General features: G+C 53.5%; 1 protein-coding gene across 1 annotated transcript in view; it reads right to left on the bottom strand.

Annotated features, from left to right (window-relative positions):
• The window catches only part of NSG1 (neuronal vesicle trafficking associated 1), a 28,897-nt gene that overhangs the window by 5,948 nt on the left and 781 nt on the right, over positions 1 to 22,168 (bottom strand). The window contains exons 3-4 of the mRNA XM_024741821.1: positions 18,380 to 18,496; positions 1,330 to 1,440 (exon numbers count right to left, since the gene is read on the bottom strand). Of these exons, the coding sequence (XP_024597589.1) occupies positions 1,330 to 1,440; positions 18,380 to 18,496 (228 nt within the window). The remainder of the gene's footprint in view (positions 1 to 1,329; positions 1,441 to 18,379; positions 18,497 to 22,168) is intronic.

The following is a 22,168-nucleotide window of genomic DNA, read 5'->3' as shown; positions in this document are numbered from 1 at the left end:
CCTCCCGCCCCGCCCCCGCCTCCCAGATTCACTCCTGCTCCATCCGCAGCACCCAGACCTGTCTAGACCCGCATCTCTTCCCTGGTCGCCTGCAGCAGCCTCCTGTCCCTCCCTTCCAATCGGCAGCCTCCCCAGCCACCCGAGTGGCCATCCCATCACCTCCCTCTCCTCCAGCGGCCTCTGGCCGGCACTCCAGTCTGGCCACAGCTGGCTCTTCCCCAACAAGGACTATGTACGGACCGGCCCAGCCAGCACCTGTGCTGCTCCTCCCCTCGCCCACCTGGCTCAGCCCTGCCGTCCTCCAGCATCAGCTCATGTGCTGCCCTCCTCGAAGTCCCAGCCCTCTGGGTCAGCCTCCTTTAAACCATGTTGTCTCCTGAGCCTCCCAACAGATCATAACTCCTCCAGCCGCAGCCCAGGGTGTGCACGGGCTGGTGGAAGGGGCCGGGGGCTTCGCCCTGCCCAGACGCCCTTCCTCAGGTCCCTGCACGGCGCCCCCACGGGCCTCTTACGTGGTGGGCACAAAACGCACACTCGCTGAGCGCAGAAGGGCTCAAGTGTCAGAAGCCTTGAAGCTGTGGAAGGAGGAACCCATACGAGGGCCTGTGTCCCTCACATCAGCAGCTCCCAAACCGCAGCCGCCCAGTGGCAGCGGGCGACCCGGCTTCTTCTGCTCGTGCCCAGCAGCACACAGAGCCGGGTCCTGCTTTCATCCCAGCAGCACCAAATCCTGGGACTGATCATGTTTTCCTCTTCGCACTGGCTCTGGGAAGTTCAGAACCAAAAAGGGGCCCAGGTGCTGAGTGTATGGGACATGGGAGCAAGTCCACGGCCCGTGTGTTTCACTCCTGCTTCCTTCACCCCACCCCCTCCCTTATTTTTCTCCCCTTAATCCTGCGGCCCCATGTGTCTGCTTCTCTGCCACTTGGAGCCTTTGGGGAAGGAGGCATCATCACATCAGCAAAGCGAGCATCGAGCGCGGAGAGCCCAGCAGCATGGCGGGCAGACCAGGGTCTGCGGTCGGGGCGCTGGGGTCGCCCGGCCCTGGTCCCAAACCCCTGAGTGGTGGTGCAGGTCTTCCTCTCCCGGGACCTCTGCTTCCTGGCATGTCCCCTCATCACTCACTGCCCCCCCAGGGGATGTGCTAGGCCTGCAGACAGGAGCCTCCCTTTCACAGGCCCCGCCGTGACCTCGCTTCCCTGCCCCCAGGTCCCCATGAGGAGCTCCCGCCAGGCCCCAACACCGCCCCTGCCGCTCTAGCCCTGTCATGAGTCACGCGGGGGGACAAGGCGCAAAGGCATCAGGGGCCCAGGGGATGGGGGGGCTTACCTTGAGGACGAAGCCGTCGGGGCAGGCACGGTCATACTTGTACACCTTGTAGACGACCAGGAAGACGACACAGGTGAGGAAGGCCAGGGCAAAGAGCACCAGCACGGACACCTGTGGGGGGGGCGGGGCCGTCAGCACGGCTGAGGGGGCGGCCACGCAGACACACCCACACACAGATGCACACAGACACACACAGGCCCGCGGGCCACTATACACGGGCACTGTCTCCGGAAGGAGGCACGGAACACAGAGCCGGGAGGCCTCTGGTGATAAGCAGTCAGCAGAGTCTGGACAACTGGACAACTTTTTGTACCATTTTCATTTTTTCACCCCAAGCTGCATCACCTTCATTTTAAATTAGCCATTTCTAGTATTCCAGGCCTTGCATAGAGAGCTCGGGGTACAGATAACGATCGGGCCTCATGGACATCGGACACACCATCGAGCCGTGGGCGTGGGCTGCCCTTCTGATGCTGTGGGTCACCACAGTGGCGCATCAGCCAATGGCTACTCAGCTGTTCCAGAGACACCCCTGAGCCCTGGACACCAGCCCTGCCCTTGACCTGGGGCCAGCTGGCCAGGACAGAAGACCTTCCCGGGCCCCCATCACCTCCACTCTGGACAGTTTCCTGCGTGTTCAGTTAGAGCCTGTCCTCCCCACCCTGGAGGGCGGTCCCCATTAGCATGGGGACTCGGTGTTCTGCACCGTGGCTGGACCACGGGACGTACTCAGTAATGTCGGCAGATGATTAACGACAGCCCATGAGCAGAGTGGGCCAGCGACGGGAGACCTCCCCACTGCAGGGCCTGGGGCACGGGGGACGAAATGATGCTGCATCTGGCCTTGAAGGTGCTCCCTGGCTGCTGGAAGCCGCTGGGCAGGGGCGAGAGCGTGTCCTGGGCTGAAAGGGCGTGCAGAGGCCCTGCGGGTCAGGTCGGGAGGTGTGACCAGGAACCGCAGCACCCAGGCCCCCAGCCCAGCCCCACTACTCCCTCTCTCCTCCCCACACGGCCACCCTGGCCACCGGCCACTGCTGCCCGGGCTACGAGTCCCCACCTCCAACCACCCAGCTCACGCTCACTGCAGCCTGGGCGACACCCGTCCCCTCTGTGCCCCCCACCCAGGGAAGCAAGCAAGGAGTCTCTGTGTCACCCCCAAGGAGGCCCTTCCTGCCCATCCCTGCAGTCCGCCCCCGTCAATATCTCTGTCCTCTACCCCCTGTTCTTCTCGTGACCCCTCACCTGGGCTGTCAGGGCTGTCACCCTCTCTAGCCACTCCAGCCTGTCTGGACAACCCGCCTGCACGTGGAGCCTGCGTCTGACAAGGGGACACAGGGTGGTGCCACGGCTGCCTCAAGGCCCAAAGCACCCCCAGGGATGGTGCCATCTGGGTTCTGGTGGCCGCTATGGCACATGGGCAAGGACAAGACCACCCGGCCCGGGTGGGCAGCCCGGGGAGACCACAGAGGCAGCTGAGCATGGAGCTGGGTGACAAAGGAGGCTGAATCTGAGGAAGAGGAATGGGCAGTGGCCCTGGGGACACGCGGCGGCCGAGGGAGCAGCAGAGTATGTGCGGGGCTTTCCGACAGGGGTGGCAACCCTGCCGGTGCCCGGCGCCCAGGAGGGGCAGCCAGATTCTGGGTAAGTCACCCCACTCCTCCAGGCCCAGGCTCCTGCCAGCCAATGGCAGTTAGAGGCCCCAGCTCCCGGGGCTGGTGGGAGGACAGCACCTAGGCACAGTGGATGCTCTGGAAGGAAGCGTTTGCTGTTGTTGCTGCAACTGTCACCACAGCCATTCCCTTAGCTCACTCGGGTCACACAGTGGCAGATGCAGAGCTGGACTCTCAGCCCAGGCCGCACAGCCTCCCCCAGGCCCGCCGCCCTATCCTACCTGAGCCCCTCCCCACATTCACCTGACTACTGCTCACCCAAATCTGCCCTGCCCGGGACCCAGCTACCCAGTGGCGGCCCCTGGGGGCAGCAAGGGCCACTTCAGCAGCTCTTTCCACAGTCTAGAATAGCAGGGTTGTCCATAGGGAGAGCTGTATTTAAAATAACTGAACTCCTTCGTAACCCTCTGTATTCTATTTTGGGCATTTGAAAACATTATTCCAAGAAGAGGTCCATGGCACACAACAGGTTAAGAAGCCCTGTTAGAATATGTCCTCAATAAAATATTAGCGAACTGAATTCAACTACACGTTAATAAATACATGCACCATGATCAAGTGGGATTCATTCCATGGCTGCAAGGATGGTTCCAACATCCACAAAATCTATGTGACATATCACAGTAACAAAATGAAGGATAAAAATCATATGACCGTCTCAACAGATGCAGAAAAAGCATGTGACAAAATTCAACGTGCATTTATGATAAAAACTCTCAACAAGTAGGTATAGAGGGAATGTACATAATAAAAGCCATATATGACAAGCCCACAGCTAACAGCATATTCAATGGTGAAAAGCTGAAAGCTTCTCCTCTAAGATCAGGAACAAGAAAGGGATGGCCACTCTCACCAGTTTTATTTAACATAGTATTACAAATCCTAGCCAGGACAATTAGGCAAGAAAAAGATATAAAAGGCATCCAAATTAGAAAGGAAGAAGTAAAACTGTTAACAACTTGCAAATGACAAAGTGTCTATAGAAAACCCTAAAGACCACCAAATAACCGTTAGAACTAATCAACAAAGTTGCAGGATACAAAATCAACATACAAAAAAATCTATTGCATTTCTATACACTAATAAGTGAGCTATCAGAAGAGTAATTAAGAAAACAATCCCACTTACAATTGCATCCCAAAGAATAAAATATCTAGGAATAAATTTAACCAAGGAGGTAAAAGACCTGTACACTGAAAACTATTTATAAGTCAGTGATGAAAAAAAACTGAAGAAGACACAAAAAAATGGAAAGATATTCTGTGCTCATGCATTGGAAGAATTAATATTGTTAAAAATGTCCACACTACCACTACCCGAAGCAATCTACAGATTCAATACAATCCCTATCAAAATTACATATTCATTTTTCACAGAAATAGAACAAACTATCTTCCAATTTGTGTCGACCATAAAATAGCCAAAGCAATCTTAAGAAGAAAATTGGAGGCATCATACTCCTTGATTTCAAACTATATCACAAAGGTATTCAAAACAGTATGGTAGTGGTGTAAAAACAGACACATAGACTATGGAACAGAGAAGAGAGCCCATAAATAAACCCACATGTGTATGGTCAATTAGTTTATGACAAAGGAGCCAAGAATATAAAACAGGGAAAGAACAGTCTCTTAAATAAATGGTGCTGGGAAAACTGGAGAGCCTCATGTAAAAGAATAAAACTCAACCACTAACACCACATACAAATATTAACCCAAGACAAATTAAAGACTTGAACGTAGGACCTGAAACCATAAAACTCCTAGAAGAAAACACAGGTGATAAGCTCCTTGACATTGGTCTTGGCAAGGATTTGTTGTATTTGACCCCAAAAGCAAAAGCAACAAAAGCAAAAATAAACAAGCAGGACTACATCAAGCTAAAAAGCTTCTACACAGCAAAGGAAATCATCAACAAAGTTAAAAAGCAACCTACTGAATGGGAAGGAATATCTGTAAATCATATATCTGGTAAGGAGTTAATATAAAAATATATAAAGAACTCATAGAACTCTAGAGCAAAACCCAAAGAATCCAACTAAAAAATGGGCAGAGGAACTGCATAGGCACTTTTTTCCAGAGAAGACATACAGATGACCAACAGGTACATGAAAAGGTGCTCAACATCACTAACCATCAGAGAACCGCAAATCAAAACCATAATGAGATATCACCTCACATCTATTACAATGGCTATTTTCAAAAAGAAAAGAAACAGTAACGGTCGGAAAGGACGCAGAGAAAAGGAAACTCTCGTGCAATATTGGTGGGAATGTCAACTGGTGCAGCTACTACGGAAAACAATTCAGAGGTTCCTCAAAGAACTAAAAATAGAACTACCGGGACTTCCCTGGTGGCACCGTGGTTAAGAATCCGCCTGCCAATGCAGGGGACACAGGTTCGAGCCCTGGTCCGGGAAGATCCCACATGCCACGGAGCAACTAAGCCCGTGCACCATAACTACTGAGCCTGCGCTCTAGAGCCCACAAGCCACAACTACTGAGCCTACGTGCCACAACAACTGAAGCCCATGCACCTAGAGCCTGTGCTCCGCAACAAGAGAAGCCTCCACAATGAGAAGCCCGCGCACTGCAATGAAGACCCAACACAGCCAAAAATAAATAAAAGAGTGAATTCACACACACAAAAAAGAACTACCATGTGATCCAACAATCCCACTTCTGGGTATTTATCTGAAGGAAATGAAAAAACTAACTTGAAAAGATGTCTGCACCCCCATGTTTACTGCAGCGTTATTTACAATGGCCAAGATACCGAAGCAACCTAAGTTGCTTGGATAAAGACGTGGTATATATATTCAATGGACTGTTATTCAGTCATAAAAAGAAGGAAATCTTGCCATTTGTAACAACATGGGTGGACCTTGAAGGCATTACACTAAGTGAGATAAGTCAGACCAAGGAAAACAAATACTGTTCAAGCTCACTTATATGTGGAATCTTAAAAAAAAATTAAAACTGAGCTCATAAATACAGAGATCAAATTGGTGGTACCAGAGGCAGGGGGGTGGGGGAAATGGGTGAAGGGGGTCAAAGGGCACACACTTCCCACTAAAGATAAATAAGTCCTGGGGATGTAGTATACAGCATGGTGACTACAGTTAATAAAACTGTGCTGCGTATCTGAAAGCGGCTAAGAAAGTAGCTCTTAAAAGGTCTCATCACAAGAAAAAATATTGTAACTGTGTGGTGACAGATGTTAACCAGACTTACAGTGTGATCATTTCTCAATATACACAAATATTGAATCATTCTGTTGTACAGCTGAAACTAAAATACTGCTATATGTCAACTACATTTCAATTTTTTTAAAAAGAGTATAGGGACTTCCCTGGTGGCGCAGCAGTTAAGAATCCGCCTGCCAATGCAGGCGACACGGGTTCGAGCCCTGGTCCAGGAAGATCCCACATGCCGCAGAGCAACTAAGCCCGTGCGCCGCAACTACTGAGCCTGTGGGTTCACATTTCCCTACATGGCATGGTGTCCCCTGCAGTCACCACGGCCTGAGAAGCGAGCCGCAGGCCTTTCCAGGAAGATCCCCAGCTGGCTCCGAACTGGATCCTGGCTCTGCCACCCGCCACCCGTGTGACGAGCAGGTCGCCTGCGCATCTTGTCTCTGAAGAAGGGACAAGGCCTCACACTCTTACACGTTTATCAAGAGAATGAAAAGCTATCAAGGGCTCAAGAGCATGTTGCCAGCCCCACGTGCTACACCCCAGTCAAGGTTGAATTGTGCCCCGATCCCCCCAAAAAAGTGGAAGCCCTAAGCCTGGCACCTGCGAATGTGACCTTATTTAGAAATAGGGTCCTTGCAGGGGTGATTCAATTAACTGAGGTCATTCGGGTGAGCCCTAATCCAGTATGACTGTGCCATGAAAAGGGGACATCTGGACACACAGGTGCACGCACATGGCCATGTGAAGACGGAGGATGGAGTGATGCACCTTCAAGCCACGGAAAGCCAGGGACTGCCGGCAACGCCCGCCCCCCCCCAGGAGCCAGGAGGAGGCACGGAAGGGTTCTCCCCCAGAGGGCACCTGCTGGCACCTCAGTCTTGGACCTCTGGCCTCCAGAACCGGGAGACAATACATCTCTGCTGTTGGAGTCCCCCAGTCGATGTACTTTGTCCCGGCAGCCCTAGCAAACTAACACAGCCCCTAACACCAAGGCTGTTTTAGGCCCTGAGTGGTCAGCACTGGCTCACCTCCCCCGGAGGTCGCCCTTGTCCCTTCCCCAGCATGGCCAGGCTGGCGGCCTTCCCTCCTCCTCGCCAAAGCCCTGGCCAGGCCCACTGCCTCCCAGAGGGCTCTGGAACGTGCCAGCCTCTCTGGACACCGAGAGCGCATGTGTCCCCCATAATCCAGTATCTACCATTTCCTGAGTCAAGTGACATGAAACTCTGTCCCAGTTTGGAAAGTTTCATGAACCTCCCTCACCTCCCACCCCCATGAGACAATTAAGAATATTACAGAACAGAACATGAAATCACTTAGCCAGGCATACCTGTTTCCTCCAGGCCCTGGGAGTACCCTCTGGCTTTCTCTACATGGGCACGCCATGGCTGTAAGCACCCTGGAGAGCCCTGATCGCCCGAGGCTCCATCTTTCAGCCAATTCTAAAATACTCTGGCCAAGAGACAAGCCACCCATCCACTGCCCATTGTGTGTCAAGCGCCCTGGGTTCTAGGCCTGCTCGGCCAACACACGCAGTGACTCTGGAAAGGGCATCTGTCCCCTGACCCTCGGTCCCCTCTCAGCTGTGAAGGGGGAGCACCCACATTTACAGTGGGGTGTCCAGGAGACCCCCTCACTGAACAACATAAGCCCCACTCCCTCAGGGCTGCAGCCTCAGAGCAAGGAAGATGCCTGGAGACCATCAAATCCAGCACCTTCCTGTACACGTGATGGAGGCCCAGCCACTGAAAAGGCAGCACCTCCAACGGGAACAACGGGACGCCCAGGTGGCCAAAGAGGCCGGGGCGCACACAAGAGGAGGGGCAGCCATCACCTCAGTGACCCGCCCTGAGCACAGAAAAGTCCCTAACAGCGCTGTGTACTAGAATCACAGGAGCCTCCAAGGATCCCGATACGCGAACCCCAGACCAGGAGACCCCCATACCCGGACCCCAGACAGGAAGCAACACCCAGGCATCAGTATGTGAACCCACCCCCCAGCCACGAACACCTCCTGTGTTCTCAGCCTTGCTCTGAACCGTGGGGGTGAACAGAGGATCCCACTTCTGCGTCGAACTCCTGCAGCCAGGGGGCTCCTGAGCTCCCACCCAAGCTCTGCCCTGTTGCACCAAAACACCATATTGATGGCAGCTCCAGAAACTTCGCTGCCTCTGCACTACATACGGTTGGCAGTTTAAATAAAGCTTGTACACTCCTACGACAGCACCTGCAAGGCCACGTTACTGACTGCATCTTACAAACGGGGCAACAGAGGCTCAGACACGTAGACGACTAGGCCAAGGGAAGCCGGCTGATACCCTACAGGTATCCAGGTCCTAATCCCTGGAACCTGCATATGCCACTTTACATGGTAAAAGGGACTCTGCATATATGATCAAGTCAAGGGCCTTGAGGTGGAAGATTATCCTGGATTATCCAGAGGGGCCCTCAGTGGAACCACAGGTGCCCTTATAAGAGGGAGGCAGAGGGCGAATCTGCCACAGAGGAGACGCCGATGGGAAGATAGAGCAGAGAGAGACTGGAGATGCCGTGCTGCAGGCTTTGCAGATGGAGGGAGGAACTGCAAGCCAAGGAATGCAAGCAGCACACCTCCAGAGGCTGCAAGAGGAAGCGCAGCCAGTGCGACTGATTCAGGACCTCTGGCCTCCAGGACTGTCAGAGAATGAATGCGTGTGGTTTTACGCCACTCAGCTGCCCCAGGAAACTAATTCACCTCCTTGCAAGCCCACCTCCCCATAGACCGAGCCCCTGCGGGCAGGGTTGAAACCACACAACAGGCAGAGGGAGACGAGTGAATGAGTCAGTGGGTGGGTGCAGCTGGCAGGTAGCCCATCCCCCAGTGAGGACTTACAGCGCAGGCCTTGGGTGCCAGGAGCCAACCCGGAGCATCTACACATCAAGTGGAACATAAATTCAGTTTGCCGGGTTTTATTAAGGAAACGATCATGCACAGGATGGGGGCAGGACCCCGGGCAGCTCTGCCCTCCAAGGGCCCCTGGAGGCCGGGACCCGGGTGGATGGGCAGTACCCAAACCTGCCGCTGTCCCCTCCGGGTGGGGCTGTGGGCCTGGGGGCCAGGGATGAAAGCCATGGAGGCCCTTGGTTGGCAGAAGGGTGTTTCCTTAGAGGCAGGGCCTTTGTTTCAGGGCCGACATCTCTATCAGGCACACAAAACCCAGTGCTGGGGCCCGCGATGCTTTTAGTGACCCCAGAAAATGGTTTTAACTTTTGCTTCAAAACCAGAAAAAAAAATAATAATGAATCCAGCCTGGATTATATTCATCTTTAGTCCAAGACAGTCATAAGACGTTCTTTTTTTTTTAAGGAGGAAAGGGCCCACAAAGGCAAAAGCGTCTTGGGCCCCAAGGCCCTGCCTTCCTACATCGACGGAATCCCCAGTGGCTGGTGGATGTTCCCGGCCACCATGGAGTGACCTTGGCCAGCAGGGTCAGCCCTGGTCTCTGCTGAGTGGTGTTAACTCATCACAGCACGGAGTGAGAACCGGGAGGGGAAGGTGGGAGCAGAGGCCAAACTCCCCCATGCGGGGAAGTGGTCCAGGAGGGGGTGTCTGGTCTTGAAGGATGGGGAGCGCTCCTGGGAAGCTCGGGAAACTGTGTTGTAGTCAGAGGGAGAGAGAGGTTGTACCAAAGCCCCAGGCATCCAGGACACAGTGTGTTCAGCCAGTGCGGCTGGAGCATCACACATCCTGCAGGAGAGCGGCACGGGAGGGTGACAAAGGACGCCGTGTGCCACACCAAGAGGTGGGAGCCCAGAGGGTTCCTGGGCGCTGCAGGATTCAAGAAGGCGGCTGCCCCTCTATTATGTCCCAAATTAGCATTTCTCACAGCGCTGGAAGGTGTTGCCAGCTGCCTGAAGGACAGATGGTTGCCACCAATTTACGAGTGTGTTAGAGCAGATACTACATGGTCCCTAAATTGACATCACTTTTGTGCAGCTGTCAATAAAAGCTCTAAAGCTGGACACAGTGGGGTGAAATTCAGCTACTGTACAGGGATTTGTACTCACCACCCCGTGTCCTCTGGCGGGTGCCCCATGGTGACCCTCACCCCACTGCTGTGGGCAGTGGGCTTTAAGGAACAGTGTGTAGGAGCAGCGGGGGTCGGGGGAGAGCCTGGTGCAGGGTTTCCACCATGTTTGTGCCACTGACCTCTGGCAGCCACGTGAAGCCTGTAAATCCTTCTCAGAATCATGCTTAAAATGCATAAGACACAACGCACAGGAAAAAAACCAATCACATCGAAATACTGTTATCAAAATACTGTAAAAATATACATTTGTGATATATTATGCATGTGCTTCCTTATTAACACACCAAAAAAACAAGATCTTATAATACTGTGATTTCAAAGGAATGATGAGACTAAACACTTCCCCAAATCTTGGCGACACCTGCAGTGTGATACAAAGAACACTTGTGATTTGCATTGGTGACAGTCACGGGATTTACTTATGCTACTGCAGTTGATCGCCTACAGTAAAAAGTGGAAGAATGTGTGCACTGCAGACTGTAACACGTTGCTGAAAGAAAGCAAAGAAGACCCGAATAAATGAAAAACACCATGGATTGGAAGACTTAATAATGTTAAGATGGGAATACTTCCCAGACTGATCTACAGATTCAATGCAATCCCTATCAAAATCCCAACAGCCTTTGCTGTAGAAATGGAAATTGCAAGGTATAGTGAATACCAAAGCAATCTTGAAAACGAAGAATAAGCTAGAGGACTCACGCTTCCCAATTTCAAAGCTTACAGTTTCAAAACTTACAGCTACAGGGCTTCCCTGGTGGCGCAGTGGTTGGGAGTCTGCCTACCAATGCAGGGGACACAGGTTCGTGCCCCGGTCCGGGAGGGTCCCACATGCCGCGGAGCGGCTGGGCCCGTGAGCCATGGCCGCTGAGCCTGCGCGTCCGGAGCCTGTGCTCCGCAACGGGAGAGGCCACAACAGTGAGGGCCCCGCGTACGGCAAAAAAAAAAAGAAATGCAAATCAAAGCCACAATGAGATACACTTCACCCCCACTAAAATGGCTATAATAAAAAAATAAACAAGTAACAAGTATTGGTGAGGATACGGAAAAAGTGAAAACCTTGTACATTGCTGGTGGGAATATAAAATGGTGCAGCTGCTGTGGAAAACAGCACTTCCTCAGTATGTTAAACATAAAATCACCACACGAACCAGCAATTCCATTCCTGGTTACATACCCGAGATAACTCAAAACAGGTGGTCACAGAGAAACCTGTACATGAACGTTCACTCCGGCACTATTCACACTTAACCAAAAGGTAGAAACAATGCAAACGTCCATCAATGGACGAATGGATAAACAAAATGTAGTCTTACCCGTTCAATGGAACATTCCTCAGCCATAAACAGGAATAATGTAGCGATACATGCTGCAACATGGATGAACCTTGAAAACATTATCCTAAGTGAAAGAAGCAGTCGTACAGGACCAAATATTGTATGATTCCACTTCTATGCAGTGTCCAGAATAGGGAAATCCATAGAGACAGAAAAGAGATTAGTGGTTGCTTAGGGCTAAGGGAAATGGGGAGTGACTGCCAATGGGTATGGGGTCTCCTCTGGGGGTGACTGAAAACGTTCTGAAAATAGATAATGGTGATGGTTGGGCAACACCACGAATGTAGTAAATGCCACTGAACACTTTAAAATGGTAAATTTTATATTATGTATATTTTACTACCGAAATAAAAGGGCCAGAGGCAGGAGGCCGGCCTGTGGCAGGGGTCCGGAAGAGATGGTGAGCCCAAGCCAGAGCAGCCCTGCCCCAGAGGCAAAAGGGGTCAAGGGGTGTTTTCTGGAAAGAACGGTCAGGAATGGACAGCAAATAGGATATGGGCTTCGGGGTGAACTTTATAAGCAGTTTATAAGGAGGGGACCATGTGCCCGAGATGCTTGGGTCAGTCCTGGCTGACAGTTACTGCCCCGGCGTCCCAAATGCACAGGGTCCACCATCACTCTCCAGAGTGTCCCGGTCTGGGCCATGAATTACACGGCCACTCGACTTACAAGGCCCTGGCCCTTATACCTGTTCTCCAAATATTCACCATGAGTCGGGAATTAGCAGTCACCCTGTTTCACAGACGAGGAGCTCGATGGGCACTTGAATTTGCTGTGGTCCCATCTGCTCTTTCTGGCCTGGGATCTCCTCTCCTGCCGGGGAGCCTCCCGGGGGTCACCGCCCAGCTGGGATGGGAACTAGGGCATCTGCAGCAGGGGAGAGTCACCCCACAGGCCCCATGCAGCTGTGGGTATGGAAAGCAGAGCCTGGCAGGCTCCGTGTCAGACGGATGTGGGGCCGAATCCTACTGCTATCCCCAATTAGCTGGCTGACCTTGGGGCGGTTCCTCTCTGACCTTAATTCCCCACCTCCAAAATTAGGACAGTAAGATCAACCTTCAAAACTGTTACTAAGAGCCCAGGCAGGCAGCATTGGGTCGATGGCGGCTGGGTCATCCTTACTCTGCTCTCTCTGCCCTCCCACCCTCAGGAGGGAGGGGGGGAAAAATGTGCTTTTCTGCTGAGTAATGCAGTTAAAAAACAAAAAAATCTTGGAAAAATAAGATGAATCCTGACATCTCCAAGCATTTACAGCACTAAGTATTTTCGGTAACCCACACAAAATGAACATACAGACACACCCCCCAGATGACTCAACCCACTTAATTATTCCATTCTAGATGAAGCTCCCACTCTCTAGCTGGGCCAGGAAACCGCAAAACGGGGCAGCTGAACCCTGCATGACGCTCTGCTGAAGGTGACAGAGTGTTGAGATGCATTTCTAGGATCCCCAGTGCCCCCTTGCAAAAACCACGCCCACTGCTGAGTGCCAAGGCAACGGTGCCGCCGTTCATAAATATTTAACAAATGCATCTTGGAACACACCAGGGGATTATTGGAGAGGGTGGAAAACAGACGGACAGCTAGGAAGCTCAAGGTCATTAAGGATGTGAGAAAAGATACAAACCACCCACAGATTCATTTGTTGACAGAAGGCATAGGGACCCCCAATGCAGCACATGGACACTATTCAAACAAACCTGGTCTCTCCTTCCAGGACATTCTCCCAGCCCTGCACCAACTGTGTAATGCCGACCTTGGAATCTCTGAAAGTCCCAAAGGCAACATGGCACCAGGGGAGGGGGTGCATCTTGTTCGCCCTAACCCCGAACTCACAACGAGACGGTGTGTAGATGTCGGAGGCGTCAGCAGCCCTCCATCACGGCAGTCACAAGCATAAACCTTCCTTTAATCTGCCTAAGTACGGCCCCTCCATCCTCCGAGCCTTAAGAAGCAGCCTCGGCAGCACTGCAACACGCCGCTCTGCATGGGTGAGGGGGACCGTGCAATGAAAACACTGTTTAGGTTTAGTTAATTTGAGAAGCATCTCAGGCCCGTGTTTATTCTCGGCATAGATACACCTCCAGGTAATTCAACAACTGCTTTCCTCGTTGACACTAACCTTTTCGGGAAGCCTAGACTTTGGGCCACCTCTGGGTGACTCATCCAGCAATCCCTGTGTGGCAGAGCCTCAGAAAACCCTCTCCCCAGCCAGCAGTTACCTAGCAACCAGCCTAGCAACCTCGCAGCCAAGAGATTAATCCCCGGGTGATAATCATAAAGCAGCATCCCAAAAGACATCTCGTCTCGAGGATGCCATCCGGAGGCATATAAAGATGAGGGCCGGGCAGTGGCACCTCGCCCCTGAACTACACAAATCGCAGACAAAATGGGGGCATGTTATTTACTTGTTGCTTCGACAGCTGAAAGGCACGATTTCATTTCTGGGATTCACACACGGAGCCAAAGAGAACGAGGAGACAGCTGGGCTGGGGAGCCACATGGAAGCTGCCCTAACACCAGCAGGATGAGGAAGATGTTCTGTTCCAGCCACAGCTGTGACTGACCCTCAAGTGGGATGGGGGGGCAGGGGTAGAGGTCCTCCTCTCCGTTGCCCACACGTATCTCAGTTTTCCAGGAGACAGCCCCCAGCCCTCAGCCAGCTGATGTCTCCCACCAGGGAAGCACGCCTCATTGTGTGCGTGCATTCAGAGATGGCAGAAACACAACTGGGCAGTAAAAGGCCGAGAGAACATTCCAGAAAGGCCAGCACCCTTAGCATTTCCAAAAGGCACCAGCCCTCCTGAGCCTGCCCAGTCCTGGTGCTGGAACGCAGCCCACCCATAAAGGGTCACGAACTCAGTAGGATCATCTGGAGAGCCTGTTACAATGCACGTCCCCAGGGGCCAGGGTCTCTCTGTTAAAACTGAACCTCAGGTGATTCCAACACAGGTGGCCCCAGACCACACCTGGAGGCCACCTCCCGCGCACAGACCCCACGGCCGGCACGCAGGCAGCCCGGTGAACCAGCTTCCTGTTCAGCAGGGCTCTGGAGCAAAGGCAGGTGTGCAGGACGCGGGTCATTCAGCTGAGCGACTCAGGCCCACAGGCCTCTGGGTCAAGCCGGCCAGGTCCCCTCGCACTGACTGTGGGACCCTGGGCAGGTCACCTGCTGAATGTGTGATCACCTGTAAAGGGCTCACACCCACTCATGGCCCAGAGAGGGCTCCCTCAGGAGCTGCCATCAAACTTACCCAACAAGCGAGGGTCCCTGGAAATCTCACCAAGTCCCCATCACTGGGGGCCAACAGCCCAGTCTGTCATCCCCTGACTTACGGAGTTGTCACTGCACATGTGTCCAGCACCAGAGGGGAGGCATCAGGGAGCTCCTCTCTTGCCCAACACAGAGGGGCTGGAAAGTTCTGTCTGCACCCAGAGCCCCGCACCTGCACTCTGCCTGACGGTGGCTCAGGGGGCGCTATGCTCTGTCTCTCCCCCAGGTCACCAACTCAGGTCAGGGGGCCTTTGCTTACCAGGGCCACCCCACTGGACACTCATCCCACTCACAGGGACACCAGGTCACAGGCCTCACACCCAGAGAGAAGCGTGAGCCAGGGAAAGGGGTCTGGTCACCGTGACATAAAAGGAAAGGAAGGCAGAAAAATGATGCTTACATGGGGAGGACTCAGGGTACGTGGGCCCCCCCACATCCGAAGGCTGCTGGGAAGTAGGGCAACTTGTGTTCGGATCGAGGCCACAGGGCAGCAGTCACTGGGAAGTGGTTTTTTTTGGTTTTTTTTTAACATCTTTATTGGGGTATAATTGCTTTACAATGGTGTGTTAGTTTCTGCTTTATAACAAAGTGAATCAGTGATACATATACATATGTTCCCATATCTCTTCCCTCTTGTGTCTCCCTCCCTCCCACCCTCCCTATCCCACCCCTCCAGGCGGTCACAAAGCACCAAGCTGACCTCCCTGTGCTATGCGGCTGCTTCCCACTAGCTATCTACCTTACGTTTGGTAGTGTATATATGTCCATGCCTCTCTCTCGCTTCGAATCAACAAAGGAAAAGGCTTCTTAGAAGCAGAACAATCCAGCAGCGCAATAGGTTGCCTGGGGCTGAAAGCATCCCATGCAAATGTGTCCTCCAGAAGCCACGTGGACCTCAGGTGGTACAGCCAAGAACAGGCTGCTTGGGTTCAAGATCTCTGCCTTGGTTTTCCCTCAGTTGTAAAATGGAGATAATAATGGTGCCTGCCTCATGAGGTTTCTGAGTATAAAATGAGATCATAAGCGTTACGAGCTTGACCCAGAGTCTGGCTCATGGGAGCACTCCGCTACTGTTAGATGCTGTTACTGCCTCGTTACAAACGGGGGGGTGGAAACACCAGGAGAATGAGGTTAATCCCAGGAGGCTTCATGGCAGAGGTGGTATCTGAGCTGGCACTGGAAGGTGATGGAAGGGGAACGGGGTCCGGCACTTGGAAGTTGGGGCCCATAGGGAGGTGTGTATGGCAGGAGATGTGAGGAAGGGTGCTGGCCTCAGAGGTAGAGTCATGGGGAGTACCCCAGCAGCCCCCCGTGACCACCTGGGACTCAACAGCCTCATCTGCAAAAGAGGCAATGACGCCCCCTTCCGGGTGGCTGTGAACCACAGGGAGGCCACAGATCTAAATGTACAGACATGCCTGGTTTATGTATAGAACTGGGGAAATGGCCACTGCACCGCAATAATCCCTGAGCACCAACTGCATATACCACCTTCTTAGACATTCTTAGACATCCCAGGAGGTGGGAGCAGACAAGGCAGGTCTTCTGCCACCACAGCCCGATCCACTGGGGCAGGCACGGATCTTCTGGGTCCTCAGGTTCCGAGCAACTGGAGCCAGGGAACCACACAAAGGCCCAGCTGTGGCTGCTGAGAGCCCTGATGGCCCATGTGCATCACCCACGCCTTGAACAAGGGACCTGGGGACCTGCATCAGGTGAGCGTTCATGAAAAGCAGCAACAAAGGATCCCAGAGGTGGGGACAGAGCCTGGCGTGCAACCAACAGATGAAGGGATAGCTGTTCAAGCTGCTTTGTGGACACACAAAATGCCGGGGCCAGGAGAGGCAGAGTTCAAACCAGGAATGACAAACCCAGACACGCTCAGAGATCCAGATGGCGTCTGCCACTGGGATGATGGCTATCATGCCCTTAAAACTGAGGTCACCTCTGCCTCAGCCAGGGGTCGATCCCCGGGTGTGGACAGGGCAGATCATGCACGTGGCAGCAGGGGCACATGCCAAGCACCTGGCCAGAGCGGGAGAGAGATACTGACCTTAGGTCAGTCCAACCTGGCCCCCGTGAGCCTCACAACACGGATGAATTACCAAGCCGGGAGCCGCCAGAAGAGCATCTCAACCTATACACCCTCCTGAGGCCACCGACAGAAACCACAGATGCAGGCCTCTCTCTCTGTGCCTCAACTTCCCCATCTATAGAATGGGTTATACTAATAGTACCTGCTTCTCGGGGAGGGTTGCTGGGAGGATTAGGTGAGCTAACACAAGTAAACACCCCACAGACACAAAAGACGACAACTCTTGACGGCACCCGCTGGCTTGACCGGCCCCTGTATGGCTTTCCTCCAGGCCGGGGAGGCAGCACGGAGTGATGGGAAGGATTTAAAGTCACATTATGCCCTGGAATCCCCAGTCACCCCACAAGGCCACCTCACTCCTTGGGCTTCACTTTCATCTCTTAACCAGTTCACAGGTGTGTCATGGAGATCAAACAGGATGCAGTATGCAAAGGGGCTTTGGAAACTGCAGGGCACGGAGGTGGGCAGGTGCCTATGCACCCAGCATAAAGACGTGGCTCACACATCCACGTGGGTGGCAAGCAGGGAGCCAGCCAAGGCCACCCTTCAAGGCCTGGGTGACCTACTTATGTCTCCCACATCACCCTTCCGAATCTAGGTGAGGGCCTCCATTTTACCATCTCTCATGTTTCCCAAAGAACAAGTTTCCAGAAGATCAATATCCTAACTTGTTCCTCAACCAACACAGCTGCTTCCATCCTCAGAGGCCACCCAGACTCAGGGGAGAAGGCTCTGTCCCCAGGCCTGGCTGCAATCCCGCCCCTTTCAGCAGTTGTTCTTCCCTGAAGAACGGTCCAGAGCAAGGTTTCCCTCCCCAAAGTGAGCACTTCCAGCAACCCATGTACAGGGCCAGCCAGGCCCCACCCCTCCACATCCTGTCAGATGGAGTATGAACACAAGGGCTCTGCAGTGGGCCACCTCTGACTCCTGGTCCTGCCACGCAGAGCTATGACCGCCCTGTGCCTCAACTTCCCCATCTGCAAAATGGGCTACATGGATAGTACTGACCTCCTGGGGAGGGATGCTTAGCTGAGCCTGCATATGCCAAGGCTCAGATTGGGTCCTGGCACTAAGTAAGTGCGATGGGTTGCCCTTTTGTTACTGTCTGCCCTCCTCCTGGAACTGAAGGGATTTTAATGTTTGGTAAGTGATCTGTCATATGTTTATAACCTTTGCCTAAAAGGAAGTTTAGGGATGGGTCTTCCCCGTTATTAAAACTAAGTAATATTGATCATTTTGGAAGATAAAGAAAGAAGAAATTTTTAAAACCACAAGGTCAATTTTGCACATCTGGGGTCAGCCCATATCGGTGTCTCGTCCTGTTCCCATCACTCCACAGGTCATCTCTGCAGCTCAGTGGACCCCCTCCTGGGGGCAAAAGCAGCATCTCATCCGCTTCCAGGGCCACTCACCTTGAACCTCTCGGTAACACCCTCAGTGATGCTGACGGTGAACTCAGCTATCTTGGGAGGACGTGTTTTGCCTTTCTTGCGGTCAGGTTCATATTCAGTCTTAGTTTTCACCACCACCTTGTCCAGGAAACAGAAGCAAACAGTCAGTGGTACAGCCAGATACATTCAGACACACCTGTCCAAAGAGGACAGGTGGGGAAACCCTCGTTCAGAGTCACCATTTCACCAGGAAGTATTTCACAGAAAGAATGAGAACAGCCACCACTCATTAGAAATCTCCTCTGTGCCGGGACTTTCAGCACGTTACCATTAATAATCCTGACAGCAGCCCCAGGAGGGAAAAATGATAACGGAGGGGCGGGGAAGTTAAGTACATTGGTCAAGGCCACGTAGCTAGTAGGTGGCAGGGCTGAGAGTAGTCAGCAGAGCTCCTGACTCCTAATTTGGCGCTCCCTTCACTGCCCAGAGCTCTATCGGCCCAGGCGGTGGGAAGGATGCGCTGATATTGTCACTGGTCTTCACATGCCGCCATGGGCAAAACAAGAAGATTCAAGGGCACTATTGCCCTCCAGCACTAGGAAGGAGCAGGCAGCCAGCCTTCAAGCAAATCGACCTTGGGGAGTCTGTCACTACCCCACCACCCTCCTCTCTCCCTTGTCTTGGCAACAGCCCTTAAAGGGTCTCCCTGCTCTGCCCCCCCTCCACTCTCCACTGTGAAGCAGGAGATGTTTTTCCAACCACGAAATCTGCTCTGCCTCTGCCCCAGGCAAACCCTTTCCCTACATGCCCCCCAGCTTCAGCTGCGCCCTAACCCACCCCTCGAGCCTCCACCCTCGGAAGCTCACAGCCTCTCCGCACCATCACTGCCCCCATCACACCCGGTTGCCAGGGCTGTTTCCTTCTCTGTCCCCACTGGACGCGGAGGCGAGGTGTCCGGGAGCAGTGTCCAGGGGCTATGTGTGTCTAGTCCTCAAATGCCCACCCCCTAGAGCAGAAGCCAGGAAGTTGGACTGGAGACAGACAGCCCCCCACCCTCTTCCTCACCCAAGTGACAACGCCCTTCACTGGGTGAACCACAGCGTGGGGACACACTGCCCTCCGTGATTGTGGGACCCAGCGCAGAAAAGGCACTCAGGACACTGTGGGCGCTCCCAGACTGAGCCGTGACACCAGACCCAGCCTCAGGAAGAAAGTGGCCCACGCCATGCGACACTGAACAGTGATCCAAGGGCCACATCCCTTTAAAGCACACTCTTGCCTCCCTCCTCCCTTCCGTTACAGCTCTCCCTGCACTCAGTGCGACAGCCTGCGTGCCCACCCTGGGGGCACCCATCTCTAGGGCAGCACCTGGGCCTCACCCTGCCATCCTCGAACCCCACCTGTACCTGAGTAGCTGTGGGACCCTGAGCACACCCTTGGCTACTTGGAACCTCAGTTTCCCGGCCTGTGATATGGGTGCAAGGCCTATCTGGTAGGGCTACTGTGAGGAGGAGGGAATCCACGGGACCCTGAGCCCAGTGGGGACCCGGTCAGGATCCCATCAGCCCGGATTCCATCTGCCTCTGCCACTAACAAGCTAGGTGACTTCGGGCGAGTTCCTTAAACTCTCTGTGTCTCCATCTCCACATCTGTAAAACGGGGTAACAGTGGTAGTTACCTCCTAAGGTCAGTGTTAAAGTAACTGAAAGCCATAAAGCATGCAGACAAGTGCCTGGTGAGTAACAAGCGTTCAAACACGCCAGCTGAGACTGGCCCTGAGGCTGCTACCGGCTCTGTGGCAGCTCAGAACCTCGTGCTCAGCACACATTCTGTTTACAACCTTAGCTGTGTTATCAGCCCTCGGACACGCGTCCCCTGGGACAGGTGACATCACCTCCCTGAACCCTAGCTGGGAGCACATGTTGCCGCTGTTCGGGTTAAGAGATGTCTCGTGAGAGTGCTGTCTGGCTCCAAGCAGGGCAGACCAAGGGGCCCCGCCAGAGCTTCCGCATTCTGGAGGATGGCAGCCTTCAGCCGAGTGACCTTGCGCATGTCCTATAAACTCCTGGAGACTCGGTTTCCTCATCTGTGACCTCAGAAATCTGGCGCAACCATCACTCCCTGCTAGAATGCCCATGTCTGGAGCATCTCAGGGACGGGAGACTCATCACCTTCAGAGCTGCTTAGGTTACCCTTGATGGCCTGATTGTCTGGCCAAAATTTCATACCTGCCTGAAACCTCCTCCCTGGTATAAGCCAACTATGTGCCAGACGGTTCCGGAATGGAACAGGGACGGGAGACTCATCACCTTCAGAGCTGCTTAGGTTACCCTTGATGGCCTGATTGTCTGGCCAAAATTTCATACCTGCCTGAAACCTCCTCCCTGGTATAAGCCAACTATGTGCCAGACGGTTCCGGAATGGAACAGACCGAGGACCAAAGAGGAGGCTGAGTGGAGGCGATCACCTGATAGAGGTGCTTCCTGGGGATGCCGTGTCCCCGGCACAGGCTGAGGCAGGAGGGGAAGGCGGGCACGGTGGCGCCAGGCTGGGCTAACTGGGCAAGTCTGACACCTAGACAGGGAAGGGGGAGGCGGAAGCCAAGTCCTCAGGCAGCCCTGCCCCTCCCACAAAGCTTCTTTTAGACCATCGATGCCTGACCCAGGTGCACAGGTGTGACCAGCTGAGCCTCTTTTCTTGAAATAAAACACCTGTTCCACCATCGCTCCGGCCCCCGCCCCCCGCTCTCCTACCCAAACACAGACAACAGAGTTGGGGGAATCAAAACCACTTTGGGGAACTGAGTAAGGCTATCAAAAGGCCCACCATGGGAATAACGAAAGGAAAGACCCATGGCAGGGAAAGTCTCTCATCCCCACCCCTGCCCCACGGCCAGTAATCACCAACATGCCCCAAATAAACCACAAGCCCTGAGTCAGAACCTCCCTGCCAGGCATTAAATGAAACAATTAACGCCAGCACACGTGGGGGAACAGAGTGCGCTTCCTCGTGGTTGGGATGATTCTGAAAAGCTGCAAGGTGGTCAGAATGGATGTGTGTGGATAATTTTAGGTTTGAGTTTTACAATATAACTGTCTAGACTTTTAAGCGTTTTTAATGTTAACTCTTGAAAAAATTGCCCTTAATGGACACAGAAACTACTTGATTGCAGGCGGTATTCAAGGAAGAGGGGATTCCTTAAATTCAACAAAAAGAAAAAAATCCCGCTTTAAGGAGAGAATGATGAATGGCTGTCCCCAGTTACCCTAATACTGAGGAGCACGAGCGCTTATTTGGAGATTTCACAAAAGGAACAAAGAGAGGAAGGAGGCGGTGTAGGAGCGCGCACCCTGCCGCATCTACCGCCGATGTGAGAGGGGTGGGCGCAGAGGGTAAGGAGGGGGATTCAGCCCCTAGGGAGGGCCCATCTGGCCAAGGAGAGGGGCCTCTGCACCCCAAAGGGGCAAATCGGGCTGAAACTGCATCATCCGGGAAGGCACGAGGGGCAGCCGCACCACTCCTGGGCTCACCCCAGAACCAGAGCTCCTGGTACCCCGGGGCAGAGACGAACGGGGCTGGGTTGTAGGTGGAGGGGCCAGGGGCCTCTCTCGGACAAGAGTCCCACGAAAATCAAGAAGAGACCCTACCCCGTCCGCGTTCCATTGTCAGGAAGAAGCTGTCATCTAAGGCGGGGCGGGGAGGGCCAGATCACCCGATCCAGAATCCCGCGCGGGTACGTGGTCCTCCGAGGGGCGTCCTCCACCCCGCCCGAGCCCGCCCCCAGTTCGCGTCCCCAGCGCACGCGGCGCG

The sequence above is a fragment of the Neophocaena asiaeorientalis genome, unplaced genomic scaffold (assembly GCF_003031525.2).
Source record: "Neophocaena asiaeorientalis asiaeorientalis breed wild unplaced genomic scaffold, Neophocaena_asiaeorientalis_V1.1 scaffold218, whole genome shotgun sequence".
Taxonomy (NCBI): Eukaryota; Metazoa; Chordata; class Mammalia; order Artiodactyla; family Phocoenidae; genus Neophocaena; species Neophocaena asiaeorientalis.
Note: the sequence above shows the minus strand (reverse complement) of the source record. Positions and strands in the feature narration are given on the sequence as shown.